Raw genomic sequence first — 24255 nt, forward strand, 5'->3', positions numbered from 1 at the left:
CTCCTAGGACTCTTCCCCTTTCAAACCCTAGGCGCATGGGCCTATGTGGGGCTGGTGCCCTTGGCCCATTAGGCCAAGGCGCACCCCCTACAGCCCATGTGGCCCCCCCGGGACAGGTGGACCCACCCGGTGGACCCCCGGGACCCTTCCGGTGGTCCCGGTACAATACCGATAACCCCGAAACTTGTCTCGATGCCCGAAACAGGACTTCCCATATATAAATCTTTACCTCCGGACCATTCCGGAACTCCTCGTGATGTCCGGGATCTCATCCGGGACTCCGAACAACATTCGGGTTACTGCATATACATATCCCTATAACCCTAGCGTAACTGAACCTTAAGTGTGTAGACCCTACGGGTTCGGGAGACAAGCAGACATGACCGAGACGACTCTCCGGTCAATAACCAACAGCGGGATCTGGATACCCATGTTGGCTCCCACATGCTCCACGACGATCTCATCGGATGAACCACGATGTCGAGGATTCTATCAACCCCGTACGCTATTCCCTTTGTCTATCGATATGTTACTTGCCCGAGATTCGATCGTCGGTATCCCAATACCTCGTTCAATCTCGTTACCGGCAAGTCACTTTACTCGTACCGTAATGCATGATCCCGTGACCAGACACTTGGTCACTCTGAGCTCATTATGATGATGCATTACCGAGTGGGCCCAGTGATACCTCTCCGTCATACGGAGTGACAAATCCCAGTCTTGATCCATGTCACCCAACAGACACTTTCGGAGATACCCGTAGTCTACCTTTATAGTCACCCAGTTACGTTGTGACGTTTGGCATACCCAAAGCACTCCTACGGTATCCGGGAGTTACACGATCTCATGGTCTAAGGAAAAGATACTTGACATTGGAAAACTCTAGCAAACGAACTATACGATCTTGTGCCATGTTTAGGATTGGGTCTTGTCCATCACATCATTCTCCTAATGATGTGATCTCGTTATCAATGACATCCAGTGTCCATAGTCAGGAAACCATGACTATCTGTTGATCAACGAGCTAGTCAACTAGAGGCTCACTAGGGACATGTTGATGTCTGTTATTCACACATGTATTATGATTTCCGGATAACACAATTATAGCATGAATAAAGACAATTATCATGAACAAGGAAATATAATAATAATGCTTTTATTATTGCCTCTAGGGCATATTTCCAACAACCTCTCCATCATACGGAGTGACAAATCCTAGTCTCGATCCGTGTCAACCCAACAGCTACTTTCGGAGATACCTGTAATGCACCTTTATAGTCACCCAGTTACGTTGTGACGTTTGATACACCCAAGGCACTCCTACGGTATCCGGGAGTTACACGATCTCATGGTCTAAGGAAGAGATACTTGACATTGGCAAAGCTCTAGCAAACGAACTAAACGACCTTTGTGCTATGCTTAGGATTGGGTCTTGTCCATCACATCATTCTCCTAATGATGTGATCCCGTTATCAACGACATCCAATGTCCATAGCCAGGAAATCATGACTATCTGTTGATCACAACGAGCTAGTCAACTAGAGGCTCACTAGGGACATATTGAGGTCTATGTATTCACACGTGTATTACGATTTCCGGATAATACAGTTATAGCATGAATAAAAGACAATTATCATGAACAATGAAATATAATAATACTTTTATTATTGCCTCTAGGGCATATTTCCAACAGTCTCCCAGTTGCACTAGAGTCACCAATCTAGTTACATTGTGATGAATCGAACACCCATAGAGTTCTGGTGTTGATCATGTTTAGCTCGCGAGAGAGGTTTAGTCAACGGATCTGCGACATTCAGATCCGTATGTACTTTGCAAATTTCTATGTCTCCATCTTGAACATTTTCACGGATGGAGTTGAAACGACGCTTGATGTGCCTGGTCTTCTTGTGAAACCTGGGCTCCTTGGCAAGGGAAATAGCTCCAGTGTTGTCACAGAAGAGTTTGATTGGCCCCGACGCATTGGGTATGACTCCTAGGTCGGTGATGAACTCCTTCACCCAAATCGCTTCATCGCTGCCTCCGAGGCTGCCATGTACTCCGCTTCACACGTAGATCCCGCCACGATGCTCTGCTTGCAGCTGCACCAGCTTACTGCTCCACCATTCAACATATACACGTATCCGGTTTGTGACTTAGAGTCATCCGGATCTGAGTCGAAGCTAGCGTCGACGTAACCCTTTACGACAAGCTCTTCGTCTCCTCCATAAACGAGAAACATGTCCTTTGTCCTTTTCAGGTACTTCAGGATATTCTTGACTGCTGTCCAGTGTTCCTTACCGGGATTACTTTGGTATCTAGCTACCAAACTCATGGCAAGGTTTACATCAGGTCTGGTACACAGCATGGCATACATAATAGATCCTATGGCTGAAGCATAGGGGATGACACTCATCTCTTCTTTATCTTTTGCCGTGGTCGGTGACTGAGCCGAGCTCAATCTCACACCTTGTAACATAGGCAAGAACCCCTTCTTGGACTGATCCGTTTTGAACCTCTTCAAAATCTTATCAAGGTATGTGCTTTGTGAAAGACCTATGAGGCGTCTCGATCTATCTCTATAGATCTTGATGCCTAATATGTAAGCAGCTTCTCCAAGGTCCTTCATTGAAAAACACTTATTCAAGTAGGCCTTAATGCTGTCCAGAAATTCTATATTATTTCCCATCAAGAGTATGTCATCTACATATAATATGAGAAATGCTACAGAGCTCCCACTCACTTTCTTGTAAACGCAGGCTTCTCCATAAGTCTGCATAAACCCAAACGCTTTGATCATCTCATCAAAGCGAATGTTCCAACTCCGAGATGCTTGCACCAGTCCATAAATGGATCGCTGGAGCTTGCATACTTTGTTAGCGTTCCGAGGATCAACAAAACCTTCCGGCTGCATCATATACAGTTCTTCCTTAAGATGCCCGTTAAGGAATGCCGTTTTGACGTCCATTTGCCATATCTCATAATCATAGTATGCGGCAATTGCTAACATGATTCGGACGGACTTCAGCTTCGCTACGGGAGAGAAAGTCTCGTCGTAGTCAATCCCTTGAACTTGTCGATAACCCTTAGCGACAAGTCGAGCTTTATAGATTGTAACATTACCATCCGCGTCCGTCTTCTTCTTAAAGATCCATTTGTTTTCTATCGCTCGCCGATCATCGGGCAAGTCTGTCAAAGTCCATACTTTGTTTTCATACATGGATTCTATCTCGGATTTCATGGCTTCAAGCCATTTGTTGGAATCCGGGCCCGCCATCGCTTCTTCATAGTTCGAAGGTTCATTGTTGTCTAACAACATGATTTCCAGGACAGGGTTGCCGTACCACTCTGGTGCGGAACGTGTCCTAGTGGACCTACGAAGTTCAGCAGTAACTTGATCCGAAGTACCTTGATCATCATCATTGTTTTCCTCTTCAGTTGGTGTGGGCATCACAGGAACGGTTTCTTGCGCTGCGCCACTTTCCCGCTCAAGAGGTAGTACTTCATCGAGTTCTACTTTCCTCCCACTTACTTCTTTCGAGAGAAACTCTTTTTCCAGAAAGCATCCGTTCTTGGCAACAAAGATCTTGCCTTCGGATCTTAAGTAGAAGGTATACCCGAAAGTTTCCTTAGGGTATCCTATGAATACGCATTTTTCCGACTTGGGTTCGAGCTTTTCAGGTTGAAGTTTCTTGACATAAGCATCGCATCCCCAAACTTTTAGAAACGACAGCTTAGGTTTCTTTCCAAACCATAATTCATACGGTGTCGTCTCAACGGATTTATACGGTGCCCTATTTAAAGTGAATGTAGCTGTCTCTAGAGCGTATCCCCAAAATGATAGCGGTAAATCGGTAAGAGACATCATAGACCGCACCATATCCAATAGGGTGCGATTACGACGTTCGGACACACCGTTTCGCTGAGGTGTTCCAGGCGGCGTGAGCTGTGAAGCGATTCCACATTTCCTTAAGTGTGTACCAAATTCGTAACTTAAGTATTCTCCTCCACGATCTGATCGTAAGAATTTTATCTTTCGGTCACGTTGATTCTCTACCTCATTCTGAAATTCCTTGAACTTTTCAAAGGTCTCAGACTTGTGTTTCATTAAGTAGACATACCCATATCTACTCAAGTCATCTGTGAGAGTGAGAACATAACGATATCCTCCACGAGCCTCAACGCTCATTGGACCGCACACATCGGTATGTATGATTTCCAACAAGTTGGTTGCTCGCTCCATTGTTCCGGAGAACGGAGTCTTGGTCATTTTGCCCAAAAGGCATGGTTCGCACGTGTCAAACGATTCATAATCAAGAGACTCTAAAAGTCCATCTACATGGAGCTTCTTCATGCGCTTGACACCAATGTGACCAAGGCGGCAGTGCCACAAGTATGTGGGACTATCGTTATCAACTTTAAATCTTTTGGCATCTACACTATGAACATGTGTAATATTACGCTCGAGATTCATTAAGAATAAACCATTGACCATCGGAGCATGACCATAAAACATATCTCTCATATAAATCGAACAACCATTATTCTCAGACTTAAATGAGTAGCCATCTCGTATTAAACGAGATCCAGATACAATGTTCATGCTCAAACTTGGCACTAAATAACAATTATTAAGGTTCAAAACTAATCCCGTAGGTAAATGTAGAGGCAGCGTGCCGACGGCGATCACATCGACTCTGGAACCATTCCCGACGCGCATCGTCACCTCGTCCTTCGCCAGTCTCCATTTATTCCGCAGCTCCTGCTGTCAGTTACAAATATGAGCAACGGCACCGGTATCAAATACCCAGGAGTTACTACGAGTACTGGTAAGGTACACATCAATCACATGTATATCAAATATACCTTTGGTGTTGCCGGCCTTCTTATCCGCTAAGTATTTGGGGCAGTTCCGCTTCCAGTGACCCTTCCCCTTGCAATAAAAGCACTCAGTCTCAGGCTTGGGTCCATACTTTGACTTCTTCCCGGTAACTGGCTTACCAGGCGCGGCAACATCTTTGCCGTCCTTCTTGAAGTTCTTCTTACCCTTGCCCTTCTTGAACTTAGTGGTCTTATTGACCATCAACACTTGATGTTCTTTCTTGATTTCAGCCTCTGCTGACTTCAGCATCGAGAACACTTCAGGAATGGTCTTTTCCATTCCCTGCATGTTGTAGTTCATCACAAAGCTCTTGTAGCTTGGTGGGAGCGACTGGAGGATTCTGTCAATGACCGCCTCATCTGGGAGGTTAATGTTCAGCTGGGTCATACGGTTGTGCAACCCAGACATCTTCAGGATGTGCTCACTGACAGAACTGTTTTCCTCCATCTTACAACTGTAGAACTTGTCGGAGACATCATATCTCTCGACCCGGGCATGAGCTTGGAAAACTAGTTTCAGCTCTTCGAACATCTCATATGCTCCGTGATGCTCAAAACGCTTTTGGAGCCCCGGTTCTAAGCTGTAAAGCATGCCGCACTGAACGAGGGAGTAATCATCAGCGCGAGTTTGCCAAGCATTCATAATGTCTTGGTTCTCTGGGACGGGAGCGTCACCTAGCGGTCCTTCTAGGACATATTGTTTCCTGGAAGCTATGAGGATGATCCTCAGGTTCCGGACCCAGTCCGTATAGTTGCTGCCATCATCTTTCAGCTTGGTTTTCTCTAGGAACGCGTTGAAGTTCATGTTGACATGAGCGTTGGCCATTTGATCTACAAGACATATTTGCAAAGGTTTTAGACTAAGTTCATGATAATTAAGTTCTAATCAAATTATGAACTCCCACTCAGATTAGACATCCCTTTAGTCATCTAAGTGTTACACGATCCGAGTCGACTAGGCCGTGTCCGATCATCACGTGAGACGGACTAGTCATCGTCGGTGAACATTCTCATGTTGATCGTATCTTCCATACGACTCGTGTTCGACCTTTCGGTCTCCGTGTTCCGAGGCCATGTCTGCACATGCTAGGCTCGTCAAGTTAACCCTAAGTGTTTTCGCTGTGTAAAACTGTCTTACACCCGTTGTATGTGAACGTAAGAATCCATCACACCCGATCATCACGTGGTGCTTAGAAGCGACGAACTGTAGCAACGGTGCACAGTTAGGGGAGAACACTTCTTGAAATTTTTGTAAGGGATCTTCTTATTTACTACCGTCGTCCTAAGTAAACAAGATGCATAAACATAATAAACATCACATGCAATTATATAGTTGTGACATGATATGGCCAATATCATATAGCTCCATTGATCTTCATCTTCGGGGCTCCATGATCATATTGTCACCGGCTTGACACCATGATCTCCATCATCATGATCTCCATCATCGTGTCTTCATGAAGTTGTCACGCCAACGACTACTTCTACTTCTATGGCTAACGCGTTTAGCAATAAAGTAAAGTGAGTTACATGGCGTTCTTCAATGACACGCAGGTCATACAAAAAATAAAGACAACTCCTATGGCTCCTGCCGGTTGTCATACTCATCGACATGCAAGTCGTGAATCCTATTACAAAGAACATGATCTCATACATCACAATTCATCATTCATCACAACTTCTGGCCATATCACATCACATGATCAATCGCTGCAAAAACAAGTTAGACGTCCTCTAATTGTTGTTGCATCTTTTACGTGGCTGCAATTGGGTTCTAGCAAGAACGTTTTCTTACCTACGAATAACCACAACGTGATTTTGTCAACTTCTATTTACCCTTCATAAGGGCCCTTTTCATCGAATCTGCTCCAACTAAAGTGGGAGAGACAGACACCCGCCAGCCACCTTATGCAACTAGTGCATGTCAGTCGGTGGAACCGGTCTCACGTAAGCGTACGTGTAAGGTTGGTCCGGGCCGCTTCATCCCACAATACCGCCGAAGCAAGAAAAGACTAGTAGAGGCAAGTAAGATGACAAAATCCACGCCCACAACAAAATTGTGTTCTACTCGTGCAAAGAGAACTACGCATAGACCTAGCTCATGATGCCACTGTTGGGGAACGTTGCAGAAAATTAAAAATTTTCCTACGGTTTCACCAAGATCCATCTATGAGTTCATCTAAGCAACGAGTCAAGGGAGAGAGTTTGCATCTACATACCACTTGTAGATCACGAGCGGAAGCTAGCCAAGGGGATGGTGATGATGGAGTCGTACTCGAACGTGATTCGGATCACCGATGTTCAAGTGCTGAACGGACAGCACCTCCGCGTTCAACACACGTACGGGATGGGAGACGTCTCCTCCTTCTTGATCCAGCAAGGGGGAAGGAGAGGTTGAGGAAGATTGCTCCAACGGCAGCACGACGGCGTGGTGTAGTTGGTGCAGCAGTACTCCGACAGGGCTTCGCCAAGCATATACGGAGGAGGAGAGGTGTTGGGGAGGGGAGGGGCTGCGCCTTGGCTTGTGTTAAGCTCCCATGCGCCTCCCCACTATATATAGGGGTGGAGGGGCTGGTTTCTTGCCCTCCAAGTACATTGCGGCATTGGCCAAGGTGGGAGGAAAGAAATCCCATCATTTCCTTCCCCACCGATTGTTATCCCCCCTTTTTAGGGATCTTGATCTTATCCCTTCGGGATATGATCTTATTCCTTCTAAGGGGGGATCTTGGTGCGCCTTGACCAGGGGTGTGGGGCCTTTCCCCCACTACTCACGTTCATGTGGGTCCCCCCATGCAGGTGGGCCCCACTCCAGAACCTTCTAGAACCTTCCCGGTACAATACCGAAAAATCCCGAACATTTTCCGGTGGCCAAAATAGGACTTCCCATATATAAATCTTTACCTCCGGACCATTCCGGAACTCCTCATGACGTCCGGGATCTCATCCGGGACTCCGAACAACATTCGGTAACCACATACAAATTTCCTTTATAACCCTAGCGTCATCGAACCTTAAGTGTGTAGACCCTACGGGTTCGGGAGACATGTAGACATGACCGAGACGTTCTCCGGTCAATAACCAACAGCGGGATCTGGATACCCATGTTGGCTCCCACATGCTTCTCGATGTTGTCATCGGATGAACCACGATGTCGAGGATTCGATCAAACCCTATATACAATTCCCTTTGTCAATCGGTACGTTACTTGCCCGAGACTCGATCGTCGGTATCCCAATACCTTGTTCAGTCTCGTTACCGGCAAGTCACTTTACTCGTACCGTAATGCATGATCTCGTGGCCAACACTTTGGTCACCTTGAGCTCATTATGATGATGCATTACCGAGTGGGCCCAGAGATACCTCTCCGTCATACGGAGTGACAAATCCCAGTCTCGATCCGTGTCAACCCAACAGCTACTTTCGGAGATACCTGTAATGCACCTTTATAGTCACCCAATTACGTTGTGACGTTTGATACACCCAAGGCACTCCTACGGTATCCGGGAGTTACACGATCTCATGGTCTAAGGAAGAGATACTTGACATTGGCAAAGCTCTAGCAAACGAACTAAACGACCTTTGTGCTATGCTTAGGATTGGGTCTTGTCCATCACATCATTCTCCTAATGATGTGATCCCATTATCAACGACATCCAATGTCCATAGCCAGGAAATCATGACTATCTGTTGATCACAACGAGCTAGTCAACTAGAGGCTCACTAGGGACATATTGAGGTCTATGTATTCACACGTGTATTACGATTTCCGGATAATACAGTTATAGCATGAATAAAAGACAATTATCATGAACAATGAAATATAATAATACTTTTATTATTGCCTCTAGGGCATATTTCCAACAGGTTATTCATTTAAGGAGAATAATGGTTACTCTGTTTATTTGAATAATACCTTCAATGGTCTTGCACCTAAAATGAATGGTTTATTGAATCTCGATCGTAGTGATACACATGTTCATGCCAAAAGATATAAGATAGTAATGATAGTACCACCTACTTGTGGCACTGCCATGTAAGTCATATCGGTATAAAACGCATGAAGAAGCTCCATGTTGATGGATCTTTGGGCTCACTCGTTTTGAAAAGTTTGAGACATGCGAACCATGTATATTGGTGTATATGCATGAAGAAACTCCATGCAAATGGACCATTTGGACTCACTTGATTTTGAATCACTTGAGACATGCAAATCATACCACATGGGCAAGATGACTGAAAGCCTCGTTTTCAGTAAAATGGAACTAGAAAGCAACTTGTTGGAAGTAATACATTTCGATGTGTGCAGTCCAATGAGTGCTGAGGCGTGTAGTGGATATCGTTATGTTCTTACTTCACAAATGATTTGAGTAGATGTTGAGTATATTTACTTGATGAATCACGAGTCTGAATTATTGAAAGGTTCAAGTAATTTCAGGGTGAAGTTGAAAGATCGTCGTGACGAGAGGATAAAATATCTATGATATGATCATAGAGATGAATATCTGAATTACGAGTTTGGCACAGAATTAAGACATTGTGGAAATTGTTTCACAACTAATACAGCCTAAAACACCATAGTATGATGGTGTGTCCGAACATCATAACTGCACCCTATTGGATATGATGCATACCATGATGTGTCTTATCGAATTACCACGATAGTTTATGGGTTAGGCATTAGAGACAACCACATTCACTTTAAATAGGGCACCACGTAATTCCGATGAGATGACACCGTATGAACTATGGTTTAGAGAAACCTAAGCTGTCATTTCTTAAAAGTTTGGGGCTGCGACGCTTATGTGAAAAAGTTTCAGGCTGATAAGCTCGAACCCAAAGCGGATAAATGCATCTTCATAGGACACCCAAAATAGTTGGGTATACCTCATGTCTCAGATCCGAAAGCAATAAGGGATTGTTTCTAGAATCGGGTCCTTTCTCGAGGAAAAAGTTTCTCTCGAAAGAATTGAGTGGGAGGATGGTGGAGACTTGATGAGGTTATTGAACCGTCTCTTCAACTAGTGTGTGGCAGGGCACAGGGAGTTGTTCATGTGGCACCTACACCAATTGAAGTGGAAGCTTATGATAGTGATCATGAAACTTCAGATCAAGTCACTACCAAACCTCGTGGGATGACAAGGATGCGTACTACTTCAGAGTGGTACGTAATCTTGTCTTGGAAGTCATGTTGCTAGACAACAATGAACCTACGAGCTATGGAGAAGCGATGGTGGGCCTGGATTCCAAAATGGCTCGAGGCCATATGATCCGAGAGAGGATCCATATATGAAAAGAAAGTGTAGACTTTGGAAGAACTACTTGATGGTCGTAAGGCTGTTAGGTACATATGGATTTTTAAAAGGAAGACGGACAATGATGGTAAGTATCACCATTAAGAAAGCTTGACTTGTCATTAAGATGTTTTTTCCGACAAGTTCAAGGAGTTGACTACGATGAGAATTTCTCACCTGTAGCGATGCTTAAGTCCGTCGGAATAATGTTAGCATTAGCTGTATTTTTCGATCATGAAATCTAACAGATGGATGTCAAAGCAAGTTTTCTTACCAGTTTTCGTAAGAAAAAGTTGTATGTGATACAATAAAAGGTTTTGACGATCCTAAGGATGCTAAAAGGTATGCTGGCTCCAGCAATCCTCTATGGACTAGAGCAAGCATCTCGGAATCGGAATATATGTTTTGATGGAGTGATCAAAGCTTTCAGGTTTATACAATGTTTGCTAGAAACTTGTATTTACAATAAAGTGGGTGGGAGCACTACAACATTTCTGATAAGTATATGTGGATGACATATTGTTGATCCGAAATGATGTAGAATTTCTGGAAAGCATATAGGGTTATTTGAAAGGTGTTTTTCAATGGAAAACCTGGATGAAGCTGCTTACATACTGGGCATCAAGATCTATAGAGATAGATCAAGACGCCTGATGATACTTTCAAAAAACGCACACCTTGACATGTTTTTGAAGGAGTTCAAAATAGATCAGTCAAAGAAGGGGTTCTTACCTGAGTTGTAAGGTGTGAAGTTGAGTAAGACTCAAAGCTTGACCACGGCAGAAGAAAGAGGAAGGACGAAGGTCGTCCCCTATGCTCTTGTCATAGGCTCTATACGGTATGCCATGCTGAGTACCGCACCTGATGTGTGCCTTGCCACATGTCTGGCAAGAGGGTACAAAGGTGATCTAGGAGTAGATCACCAGATAGCGGTCAAAATTATCCTTAGAGGAATAAGGATATGTTTCTCGGTTATGGAGGTGATAAAGAGTTCGACGTAAAGAGTTACGTCGATGCAAGCTTAACACCTATCCGGATAGCTCTGAGTAGAGATACCGGATACGTATAATGGAGCAACAATTTAGAATAGCTCCAAGTAGAACAGTTATTTGAAATGGCTCCAAATATAGCATAGTAGCTGCATCTACAAGATGACATAGAGATTTGCGAAGTACATACGAATTTGAATGTTGCAGACCCGTTGACTAAAACCTCTCTCACAAGCATAACATGATCAAACCCAGAATTCTTTGGGTGTTAGTCACATGGGATGTGACCTTGAGTGTTAATCACATAGCGATGTTAACTGGATTATTGACTCTAGTGCAAGTGGGAGACTGTTGGAAATATGCCCTAGAGGCAATAATAAATTGGTTATTATTATATTTCCTTGTTCATGATAATTGTTTATTATCCATGCTAGAATTGTATTGATAGGAAACTCAGATACATGTGTGGATACATAGACAACACCATGTCCCTAGTAAGCCTCTAGTTGACTAGCTCGTTGATCAATAGATGGTTACGGTTTTCTAACCATGGACATAGGATGTTGTTGATAACAGGATCACATCATTAGGAGAATGATGTGATGGACAAGACCCAATCCTAAGCCTAGAAGAAAGATCATGTAGTTCGTATGCTGAAGCTTTTCTAATGTCAAGTATCATTTCCTTAGACCATGAGATTGTGCAACTCCCGGATACCGTAGGAGTGCTTTGGGTGTGCCAAACGTCACAACGTAACTGGGTGGCTATAAAGGTACACTACAGGTATCTCCGAAAGTGTCTGTTGGGTTGGCACGAATCAAGACTGGGATTTGTCACTCCGTGTAAACGGAGAGGTATCTCTGGGCCCACTCGGTAGGACATCATCATAATGTGCACAATGTGGTCAAGGAGTTGATCACGGGATGATGTGTTACGGAACGAGTAAAAAGACTTGCCGGTAACAAGATTGAAAAAGGTATCGGGATACCGATGATCGAATCTCGGGCAAGTATCGTACCGCTAGACAAAGGGAATTGTATACGGGATTGATTAAGTCCTTGACATCGTGGTTCATCCGATGAGATTATCATGGAGCATGTGGGAGCCAACATGGGTATCCAGATCCCGCTGTTGGTTATTGACCGGAGAGTTGTCTCGGCCATGTCTGCATGACTTCTGAACCCGTAGTGTCTACACACTTAAGGTTCGATGACGCTAGGGTTATAGGGAAAGTATGTATGCGGTTACCGAATGTTGTTCGGAGTCCCGGATGAGATCCCGGACGTCACGAGGAGTTCCGGAATGGTCCGGATGTAAAGATTGATATATAGGAAGTATGGTCTTGGCCACCGGAAGTGTTCCGGGCATCACCGATAGTGTACCGGGACCACCGGAGGGGTCCGGGGGTCCACCAGGTGGGGCCACCAGCCCCGGAGGCCTACATGGGCCAATAGTGGGAAGGGACCAGCCCCTAGGTGGGCTGGGGCGCCTCCGACCAAGGCCCAAGGCGCCTCCAAGAGGGGAAGGGGGCAAACCCTAGGCTCAGATGGGCCTAAGGCCCACCTAGTGGTGCGCCCCCCTCTCTCCCCCCTTGGCCGCCCCCTAGATGGGATCTAGGGCTGGCCGCCACCCCTAGGGAGGGAACCCTAGGTGGGGGCGCAGCCCCTCCCCTCCCCCTATATATACTTGAGGTTTGGGACTGCCCAACACATGTGATTTGCTCTCCCTGTTGGCGCAGCCCTACCCCTCTCCCTCCTCATCTCTCGTAGTGCTTGGCGAAGCCCTGCTGGAGTCCCGCGCTCCTCCACCACCACCACGCCATCGTGCTGCTGCTGGATGGAGTCTTCCCAACCTCTCCTTCTCCCCTTGCTGGATCAAGGCGTAGGAGACGTCACCGGGCTGTACGTGTGTTGAACACGGAGGTGCCGTCCGTTCGGCACTAGGATCATCGGTGATTTGGATCACAACGAGTACGACTCCATCAACCTGTTCACTTGAACGCTTCCTCTTAGCGATCTACAAGGGTATGTAGATGCACTCTCCTTCCCCTCGTTGCTAGATTACTCCATAGATTGATCTTGGTGATGCGTAGAAAATTTTGAATTTCTGCTACGTTCCCCAACAAGTTGTGTGTCTCTCTCGTCTACTGAGGCGGAGTATGTTGCCGCCGGTAGTTGTTGTGCACAACTTCTATGGATGAGGCAAACTTTAAAGGATTACGGTGTCACTTGTGACAAAGTGCCTCTTTGGTGTGACAATGAAAGTGCCATCAAGATTTCTCTCAACCTAGTGCAACACTTTAAGACGAAGCATATTGAGATTCGGTATCACTTCATCCGGGATCACATTAGGCGAGGAGAGATCGAGCTCAACTATGTCAACACTCATGAAAACCTTGCAGATATTTTCACAAAGCCCTTGGATGAAGCAAGATTTCGCGAGTTAAGGCATGAGCTAAATATCATTGATTCGAGCAATGTGGCTTGAACCCGTGCACACCCTACCACGCTCAATTTGGTGTCTAGTTTAGGTGTAGGCATGGACATAGGGGGAGTGTTGTTCTCTCAATGAACTCTCCCTCCCCCCATTATGCATAAATTGATCAAGTCTTTCACTTTAGCCGTTGTTGATGGCACTTGTGCTTCAAAGACGAGTTTTGGTCATGGGCCCAAGGTTAAAATCTTTGCGGTGCCATACCTTTTGACTCAAACATAGGTGGCCTCGGCCACCGCCTTCTTGTGAAGAGGTGTGTCTTGGTCGTTTGCTGGTGTGTTTTTTTTTCTTTTGTCGTTTTGTCGTGTCTGTTTAGTTGTCGTGGCGTGCTGGGCGGTACTACCGCTGGTGATGCACGGTACTATCGCTCGTAAGCGGTACTACCGCCCCCCAGCACGGTACTACCGCTGGGGGACGAGAACAGGGGGTTAAGTCAGGGCAGGGGGAGGTTTCTTCTCCCCCATACCCATTCACTTCGCCCCTCATTTCTCTTCCTCTCTCCAGCCTCCTCTCGCCGCGGGAGGGCTCCGGCGGATCTCCGTCTCCGGGGCGTCCCTCTCCATTTCCTTTGGTGGAGTTGATCCCCACCTCGTCCTCTTGCCATGGATGCCGGTATTGCCCCCGTTCTTTCTTTCGTTTTGTCTCTTTTTCAGTTCTTGTTTCTTAGGGGCAATGGTGGTTGCATCTCTAGATTTTTGGCTAAATCTAGGCTTGAGTTGGTTGGAGAAGGCAACTAGACTATCTCGATTAGAGTTTGGTAGGATTATTTTTGAATTTGGTAGGCCGGTAGTGCCGGATCTGATTGCGGTAGTAAGAACCCGCTGTTTCACCGCCTCGTGCTATATGAAACTGTTGTTTCTCCGCCTCAAGCAGTACTACCGCTCCTCTTGGAGCGGTACTACCGCTTGACCTAGAGCGGTACTACCGCTCCCTTTGGGGCGGTACTACCGCTTGGGGCGGTACTACCGCGGGCACGTCACGGTACTACCACTGAATGCCAATTTCCATCATTTTCCTGCCTTACCTTGATCTGTTATTGAGTTTGTTGGCTTATGCTCGTTCTTTCTGGTTGTTTTACGTGTTCTTGTGTTTGGCTCCAGGTGATGACCTTTCCGAGCAGCAAGGTCGCCGTATCAACCCTGGGCGTGCCACATCAAAACGCTACCGCACCTTAGAGCCAGCCGGTGGTTCCTCGAGCACCCAATCGCCTCCAGCAAGTGCATCTGCAAGTGTTCCTCCACCTCCTCAGCAATCGAAGCGAGCCGCCAACAAGCCAAAAGGGAAGACTGTGACTGAGATGACCAACAAGGAGTTTTGGGAGAAGCGTCGCCGCAACCCATATGCGGTGGACCAAGAACCCACTTTGGTCAACCGCCCGTTCTGGAACCGTTTTCAGTTTGCCATCTACTTTGATGTGATCAAGGCCAAGAAGAATCTTTTTGTTGATGTTCGCTCCATTGACACTGATGCTATGGAGAAGGACCCGGAGTACTTTGGCGAAGCTCTTCAGATGTGCACTCAGCTGAACATTCTCAGGATCATGCAATTCAACAAGGATTTCGATGCGGATCTGGTGGCTCAATTCTATGCCACCGTCCATCTTGGGACGGATGTCGACAGGACTCTGACATGGATGACCAATGGCAAGCTGCTGTCTGTCAAGTGGAAGGCTTTCATGGAGTTACTTGATGTGGTGGATAACGGGCTTGAGACTCATGTCGGTTTCCGTCCTCACCGCAATGCTACATCCACCCACAAGCAAGCCCTTTGGCCCTACTGCATTGTGAAGGTTCACCCAGTAACTGAGAAGAAGACCTATGAGTTGTCTCCGTATCTAGACATTCTTCATCGCATATTCCGTGAGACTCTCTTCCCTCGGATTGGGAATCTGGATATGGTCCACTCTTACCTCGTGGACATGCTCCTTTTCTGTCAGCATGAGAAGGAAGCAAGCATTGGAGAGGGCCTGGATATCTCTCATGTCATGTGGTCTAAACTTCTATCTGCCGTGTCTGAGCGCAAGTGTCCTATCTATGGTCCATTCATCATGAGGCTCATTGAGAGGGCCTGGGCACAGACTTATCCTAGAGTGCTGCTAGAGACTGGAGACTTCGTTTCTCATGAGATCAAGCGTCTGAGGAAGAAGGACAGCTGGACAGCGCCTCACATAGGGGGTCCATCTGCTACTGCTGCCACAGGGGGCCCGTCTGCTGCTACTGATGCTCATGAGGAGGACTTTGGCCCCTCTAGTGCAGAACCGTCATGGGCACAGAAGCTTAAGCGCAAGATGAAGAAGCTCTTCTGCATGGAGTCCCATGGTCAGTACATGACTCATGTGGCGGAGAAGCATGCCAGGACGCGCCACAAGGAGCTCATGCGTCAGATGGGAGCAACAGTTGCCAGTGGGTCTGAGGGTCAGATCACTGAAGAGGAGGACTGGATTCATCAGAATTGCCACTGGACCAACTCCGATGCCGAGCAGTTTTCGACCCACGACGAAGATGCAGAGATGTGATGTTCGAGATCTTCTTCCTCCCATCACCTGGAGTCGTAGTGTCACTCTATGCCCTTTTTGGTGTCTCGCTGCCAAAGGGGGAGAGAGTGTAGGGATTTGCTTCTTGTGTCGTGCTTTGAGTCGTCTTGTGTTTTCTTGTGTGTTCCTTCTTTGGTTTGGTTTGGTGTGAGACCTTAGTTCTAGTCATATGGTGTAAGACATATGCTCCCTATCGCTACCTTATTACTTATGTCATTTCAGAGTACTGTAGTTTATTGTGAGATGCATGCTTGTCCTGTTTATTCTCTTTTCTCCTATATCTTGTGCTTAGTATTGTTGGACTATAAAATATAGGGGGGGTGTTGATCCGAATGTGTGTGTCATGCCATCTCTAGGTGCACACATTCTGGGGGAGCCCGTCTATATTTTGTAGTTTTTAGTTTTCTTCGTTTCATTTCTTTTCTTTGCGCAAATCCCTAGTTGTCATCAATCCACCAAAAAGGGGGAGATTGTTACGACATATCTCTCTCAAGGTAGTTTTGGTGATTAATGACAACATGTTTGCGGACTAATCTTGTGCTTTGAATTATTCACAGATTCTCCCCTGGCACGAGACGCCTTCTTTCCCTCGGAGTGTACTTCAAGACGGTGTAGCTCTTTCGTTTCTTTCTCGGTGGACTAGTTGCGTAGAGGGCACCGTACTATCAAGAGGGGGTCCGCTGGGGTTTTGCATGGGTGGAATCATCATGTACACATCAGCTTCTCACCCTCCGAGCATTTCCTTTCCATTGAAGAGATCTCTCCTCTCTCTTCTTTGTCCTGTCTGGGTCAAAGCGGTAGTACCGCGCACCTAGCGGTAGTACCGCTAAGAAGCCACAAGCGGCAGTACCGCTCCGCAGCGGTAGTACCGCCAAGTACCGCCAGTGGCTCCACAGCAGTAGTACCGCTGGTGGCCTGGCACCTCCGCCTTGTCCTCAACTTCTTTGAGAGATTTCTTCTCTCTCGCGCGTGCGCCCCAGCGGTAGTACCGCACTGCCTGCGGTACTACGGCCAAAGGGTCACAAGCGGCAGTATCGCTCCGCAGCGGTACTACCGCCCTTGACCCCACTGCCGTAGTACCGCTGGGCAGTCTGGTTCCTATCGCCTCGATTCGAGAGGTCTTTTTCTCGTGTCAGGTTTTGCAACACTAGTCACGGTTATAGTGGCGGTAGTACCGTTCCAGGAGTGGTAGTACCGCCCTACCACCGCGGTAGTACTGCATTTGGGTCCGTTCCCTACTTGTCTCTCCAGTGCGGCAGTACCGCTGGCTGGCGCGGCAATACCGTTGTCCTGGCGGTAGTACCGCCCCCTCTCAGCAGTAGTACCACCCTGTGCGAGGCTGGTTGGTGGGGGGCAACGGGATTGTTGCCCCACTATAAAAGGGAGTCCCCTTCTTCATTCTCACCTACCTCTTCTCTCCCTCAAGCTCCATTTATTGCTCAAGCTCCATTAAATACTCCAAGCTTCATTTTCGCCCGATCTATCTCTCTAGCCAATCAAACTTGTTGATTTGCTCGGGAGTGGTTGAGAAGGCTCCGATCTACACTTTCACCAAGGGATTTTCGATTCCCCCACTCATCCCTAGCGGGTCTTGTTACTCTTGGGTGTTTGAGCACCCTAGACGGTTGAGGTCACCTTGGAGCCATATTCCATTGTGGTGAAGCTTCATGGTCTTGTTGGGAGCCTCCGATTAAGTTGTGGAGATTGCCCCAACCTTGTTTGTAAAGGTTCGGTCGCCGCCTTCAAGGGCACCAATAGTGGAATCACGGCATCTCGCATTGTGTGAGGGCGTGAGGAGAATACGGTGGCCCTAGTGGCTTCTTGGGGAGCATTGTGCCTCCACACCGCTCCAACGGAGACGTACTTCCCCTCAAAAGGAAGGAACTTCGATAACACATCCTCGTCTTCACCGGATCCACTCTTGGTTATCTCTTACCTTTACTTGTGCAAACTCTTTAGTGTTTCTACCCTTGCTTGCTTGTATGCTTGTTGTTATTGCATCATATAGGTTGCTCACCTAGTTGCACATCTAGACAACCTACTTTGATGCAAAGTTTAATTTGGTAAAGAAAAGCTAAAAATTGGTAGTTGCCTATTCACCCCCCCCCCCTCTAGTCAACCATATCGATCCTTTCAATAGGCAACTGCAATATTGTATGTGTTGCGATGAGCGACCACAACGTTGCCCATGTTGGAAGGAATCACTGCAATCGTCATCTGTGTTGCGATGGCGTCGGCCTGATCCATTGCTTGTTGAACTCCATGTATTGTTTGGCCACCATTGCTTGTTGATTTTTGTAATTCCTGATTGGTTTGTGGCATTATTAATTCAAAGCCAGGCTCGTCATGTGCCTCTTCTCTAAAAATGATGAGTTATTTATGAGACGGACCTTAATATGAACCTATTATATGCATAGCAACATGCTTTGTGCGGTGTGATGCATTTGTCACTATTATTTTCAACCCCATGATTTAATATGCATCATTCCCATAGGGGCATTGGGTATAAGTATTTAAGCAAGTTTGGATATAATGTCCGAAGTCCGGTAAAAAAACTCAGTACAAACTTATTAGCATAATTATGTCTTTGTCACTTTGAGATCAGCATTTCTGTTCTGTTGAATGATTCCATTGTGCCGTCTCAATGATATCATATCAGTTATATACATGATCATGTCACATGCTCCTTCTTTCTAAAAATGTAAGGCGCGTCTTTGACTTTGTGTGGTCTTTAATGAATGACTTTGATCATTAATATATTATAAATTAGGCATGTACAGAGTACAGTTTGTATTGCCATATTTATCTTGTAAAATAATTTGATTTTGTATGTCTTCATATTAATGAGGTAAACATATTATTAGTGAAAATCATAGTTAAAGTTGGGTGTCTCGTGTATTTGTGTATGTACTTCGTTTGCACTCTGTAGCAAAAAACACTAAAAAAAGTCAAGTGCGCCTTGCTTTTCTGGAAGGATGGTGTATTATGTTCCTTTTTGTGTATTGCAGTTGTACAGTATTATATAGTGTCATTTTCAATGTGGACTGAAAAGCCTTTTCTTGTGAATGATACTTTGGGACAAAGGACAATGCTCCCTTTGATGCTTATGGTGATAAAACTGATACTTGTTTGTCTGCGTACCAATAGCCGGCACAGCAATTCAAACCATGTATTTTTATAAGAGTGCCTTTTTTATTCTTTTATAATGTAGCATTAAGGCAATTCAAAATAATGAGCTCATGGACTTGGTTTCTTCCGAATTAGGATGTACAAAGCCAACACTAACACACACAGAGGATCAAGTCGTATAAGATCGAAACGATGCCTAGACGGATGAAAAAACAATTAAAAAAAAAGAGAAAATGGCAACGATAATCCACACCAAACACTTGATGAGCCAACAAAGATGACGTAAGCACACGTGATTCCGGCATAGACATAACCATGCAAACTGGAAACCTTGTGCACAATACACAAGCACTCCAGACGGTAAGAGCTGTTGGCATGGACATAACCACGCAAACTAGAAACCGTGTGCACAATACACAAGCACTCCAGATGGTAAGAGCCGTTGGCATGGACACAACCATGCAAACTGGAAACCGTGTGCACAATACACAAGCACTAAGAGCCGTTCGTGGAGCCAAAAACATTCGTCGATGCATGACTAACGGACGAGAAGCGACACTTACCCACAATGTTTTGTATTTTTCCAAAAAGCATAGGCAAGGACCGAAGCTGTGTTGTGGGGTTGCTTTCGCTGCTTTCCAAACTGAAATTATCACTAAAAGTAAGTATATATGGCTAATATTTCTTACTGCTGGTCTTTCATGAATAACAACATTGCTAAATCATATTCTTAAAGAGTAATGATGTAATTCTGAGCAAGAGGGAGAATCAGGCCAACGAGAAAAGGTTGATGCCGGCCAAGGACTCGATCTACTTGTCAGCTGTCTCTGGACTCCACACACTATCTCTGTACGTACTATAAATACTTCATTCCAATGCCTAACTTCCCCACAACACCGAGCAAAAGGAGCTAAGAAACCTTAAACCATGGAGGTTTCCACCTTACCCTGGTTGCTACTTGTGTCTGTTGCACTGGCACTCTGTTGCACTGTTGCAGCACGGCCTGACAGTGCAACAGCAAGCCTTGACGCAGCCACAATGGCCGCGCAAGAGCTTGACCGCGTCGCATCACTGCCGGGGGCGCCGAGCTACTCATATGCGTTCAAGCACTACTCCGGGTACGTCACCACCGATGAGCGCCTCGGCAAGGCACTGTTCTATTGGTTCTTCGAGGCTATGGAGAAGCCTGACGACAAGCCACTGGTCCTATGGTTAAATGGAGGTTGCTAACTAACTAACTAACTAACTATTTTTACCTTGAAACTTCAGAAAACTTCAATTTTTTTTTTAGAAAAGGAGGATGACCCCCGGCCTCTGCATCTGGGAGATGCATACAGCCACTTTATTGATTATTCTCGCGGACCTTACAAAGTATTACAACAATATGCCTGAATCCGCCATCTTGACAACATATATCACTACTCCTATCCAAATGATGCAGGGGTGCTACCTGGGCCACATACCCAGACTACTCGCCTAATCCTATCATCCAAAGCCAGAAGCCCCATCCGAGCCACATACTGGGTCTGGGGCATAAACTGGTCTGACGCACTCACATGTGTCGTCGCCGCCATCTTCCACATGTCCGTCTTCAGAGCAGATATTGAGGCTTCTACCTTGTGAGGTCACTCCGTCATCGACGCCACCTTGACGCCAGACAACTACCTCCACCTGCGCGAGTCCATCACCGTGCATCGGGCGCCGAGTCTCCACCGCACCACGCCGCCGAGATCCGCCGTCATCAATGTGAAGGATGAAGCACCGCTCCACCAAAAAGGCGCCCGCTGGTCCCTCGATCCCGTGTACGCCTCCAAGAATGACGCCCCCAAGGAGGAAACGACACCAACGCGCCGCCGTCATCCGATCAACTGATCTAGGGTTTCCCCCGGAGGTAGCGGATAGAGGTCTAGAGCTTCTCCACGGCGATGCCTTCAAGAAGGTAATGACACAACAGGGTGTCACCAACGCCGGCCATGGCATGAAGCCGAGCACAAGGTTTTCATCCGGATCCGCTCGAAGAACCTCCATCACGTAATGTGTGCACGGGTCGCCGCCGATCTGAGCCGCCGCACAACGAGCAGGCCGCACCGGCCAGATCAGATCTGTCCGGAGGGCACAACCCGCATGGTGCCGACCCAACCACCAGGCCCTCCATGCCGCCACCGCCGATCTGAGGTCAGATGATGTGTCGCCGCAGACCCGGCCGCCGCCGCCGAACGCCGCCACGCAGCCCGAGGCCGAACCGGCTGCCGCACCCCACCATCGCCGCCCCTGGCCAAGGCAGCCGCCGCGCCGCCGCCGGAAGGCAGGCCCGCCGCGCCGCCAGGCCAGATCGGCCCTTGGCCGAGGCAGCCGCCGCGCCGCCAGGCCAGATCGGCCGCGCCACCCATGCCGCGGGGCGCCGCACCACCCCCACGGCGCAGGCAAGAGGGAGGACCCCCGCCACCGCCGTCAGCCCCGGGCCATCGCCGGCGGCGTCCTTCGGCGGTGGCGGAGGGAGGGGAGGAAGGGAGGGGAGGGGACCGGCGGCGGCTAGGGATCGAGATCCCGCCCGAGTCGCCCGAGCGGGGGCGACGCGGGTGCCTTCTTAAGACGGGTGTGTAATTTAGCTATACATCGTGTGGTTTTGCAAAATTTGCAGGACCTGGGTGTTCTTCCGTCGGGTTTGGTCAGGCGCAGGAGCTCGGGCCATTTCTTGTGAAGAAAGATGTGCCTGAGCTTGAGCTCAATCCGTATGCCTGGAACCAAGGCAAGTGCCAACCAAGACTAACACACTAGACTTGCAAACAATTTTCATAGCAATGGAAGCATGCATAGCTTACTGTCGGGTGAACTTTCAGCTGCCAACCTGCTGTTCCTGGACTCTCCAGTGGGTGTTGGATTTTCGTACACGAACACGTCCTTCGAAATAGATCCACCGGGAGACAATTCCACAGGTATGCAAGACAGATATGTCTTTCCTCTTCTATCCTAACAATGAAGGGATTTCTTCCCAAGATAACATGACATTTCATTCGTCCTTTGCAGCACACGGTTCATATGCTTTCCTCGTCAGGTGGTTTCAGAGGTTCCCCCAGCAGAAAATGAAAGAGTTCTACATAGCTGGAGAGAGCTATGCAGCTCTGCCAGCCCATTCATAGCTGGCTAGATACTACTAGTAGAACTACTAGATTGTACTGTACTCATGATCTGACTTTTGCTCATTCTAATTCTCTTGCCACTGGATCGCTAGGACATTACGTTCCGCAGTTAGCGAATGTCATCGTGGAGGAGAACAAGAAGGCCTCCAAAGAAAACTACATAAACTTCAAAGGCATCCTGGTACATACATGCAGCTATAATAAGCTACCCATTTCACCATCCTGCGATTGCTTGAATGTTAGCAGTAACTAACTAAACAAAATGGAGTATAGATCGGGAACGCGTACATGGACGGGGACACGGACTTGCAGGGGATCGTGGACTCGGCGTGGCACCACGCCATCATCTCTGACACGCTCTACAGCGCCTTCCTCAAGTCGTGCGACTTCAGCATGGAGATCCTGTCTCCGGAGTGCGACGCGGCACTGAGCGAATTCTTTCTTCTCTACAAACTCATAGACGTCTACAGCCTCTACACCCCCTACTGCGACCTCGGGTACCCGGCTTTGAATGCGTCGTCCTCGGCGAACATCGGGCAGACCAACGGCCGTGTAAGCAAAGCATCCTCCTTGGCTTCAGCTTCAAAAGTTTCAGCCACTTATTTTCCCCCTCGGTCTGCATGTGTGCGTGTGAGTTCTGATCGAGCAGTGTAATTGATTCTTCTTTCATGCACAAAAATGAACAGTTTGATCTGCTCAAGATGCCAATGGGCTTCGATCCATGCACGCAGACGTACGCCACCGAGTATCTGAACCGTGACGACGTGCAGAGGGCTCTGCATGCCAACACCACGGGACTGCCGTACCCCTACGTTCTTTGCCGGTGAGTTCGCCTAGCTGAGTTTGCTTGCTGGGCTCAGAATTATGTTTCTTTTCATAGCTGAATATATATTGTTTTGTTTGTGTGGTGTTTCTTTTCAGCAATACCATCAACGATGTGTGGAAGGATTCCGACATGACGGTCGTCCCCATCGTCAAGAAGCTCGCGGAGGAAGGGCTTCGCATATGGATTTTCAGCGGCGACACGGATGGGAGGATCCCTACGACGTCGACGAGGTACACGCTGAAGAAGCTCGGCCTGCCCATCAAGGAGGACTGGTCGCCATGGTTCACTCACAAGCAGGTACCCCTCCATCACAAATACAAGTTCTTCTAACATTTTTTCTTCTGAATTGAATGTATATAGACACATAGTAGTGTATTTATTCACTTATTTCAGCCTGTGTGTAGTTCATATTGAATTGTCCAAAACATTTTATATTTATAAACGGACGGAGTATTAGTTAATTGGATGAGTGAATAGCAGAACAATCCCATCGACCAGTAGCTTCCAATTGGTTGCTTATTAATCTTATCAGATCTTATGGCACTATCTCACACGTTACATCGTGTGACGTTCTTGTTCTGATGCGTTTGTTGTTTGCAGGTTGGTGGATGGAGTGTGGTGTATGATGGCCTGACATTTGTCACGGTGAGAGGCGCCGGGCACATGGTGCCAACCTCGCGGCCCGAGCAGGCGCTGGAGCTCTTCAAGCACTTCCTCGCCAACCACAACCTCCCCTCCAAGCCCTTCTAGAGAGAAAAAACTCCTTTGCTCTTCTAACCTGTAGCTCCTGATCAAGCTGGTCTGGGATGGATTTCATTGCAAAACACTACTTGTAAAACTTGTGGATTTTGTTGCGGAGATCAGTTGTCTAAATATGATTTCTACGTCACATACCTAAATAGACTACAAAATATTGCTTCTGCCATTTTTCAGTCACCTGAAAATTTATTTGGAAAACGTTTGAAATCACCCGGAT

The 24255-nt window shown here is 47.1% G+C and overlaps 1 protein-coding gene across 1 annotated transcript; it reads left to right on the top strand.

The window, feature by feature from the left end:
- Window positions 1–20240: 20240 nt before the first annotated feature.
- Window positions 20241–24096, top strand: LOC119291423 (serine carboxypeptidase-like 34). The gene is made up of 9 exons (XM_037570207.1): window positions 20241–20535; window positions 21955–22045; window positions 22154–22249; window positions 22369–22431; window positions 22544–22634; window positions 22727–23005; window positions 23140–23276; window positions 23375–23576; window positions 23880–24096. Exons 1-9 carry the CDS (start codon window positions 20241–20243, stop codon window positions 24027–24029), a joined length of 1404 nt encoding a protein of 467 aa, XP_037426104.1. The 3' UTR covers window positions 24030–24096.
- Window positions 24097–24255: the final 159 nt, after the last annotated feature.

Source organism: Triticum dicoccoides, chromosome 1A, assembly GCF_002162155.2.
Source record: "Triticum dicoccoides isolate Atlit2015 ecotype Zavitan chromosome 1A, WEW_v2.0, whole genome shotgun sequence".
In the NCBI taxonomy this organism is placed as follows: domain Eukaryota; kingdom Viridiplantae; phylum Streptophyta; class Magnoliopsida; order Poales; family Poaceae; genus Triticum; species Triticum dicoccoides.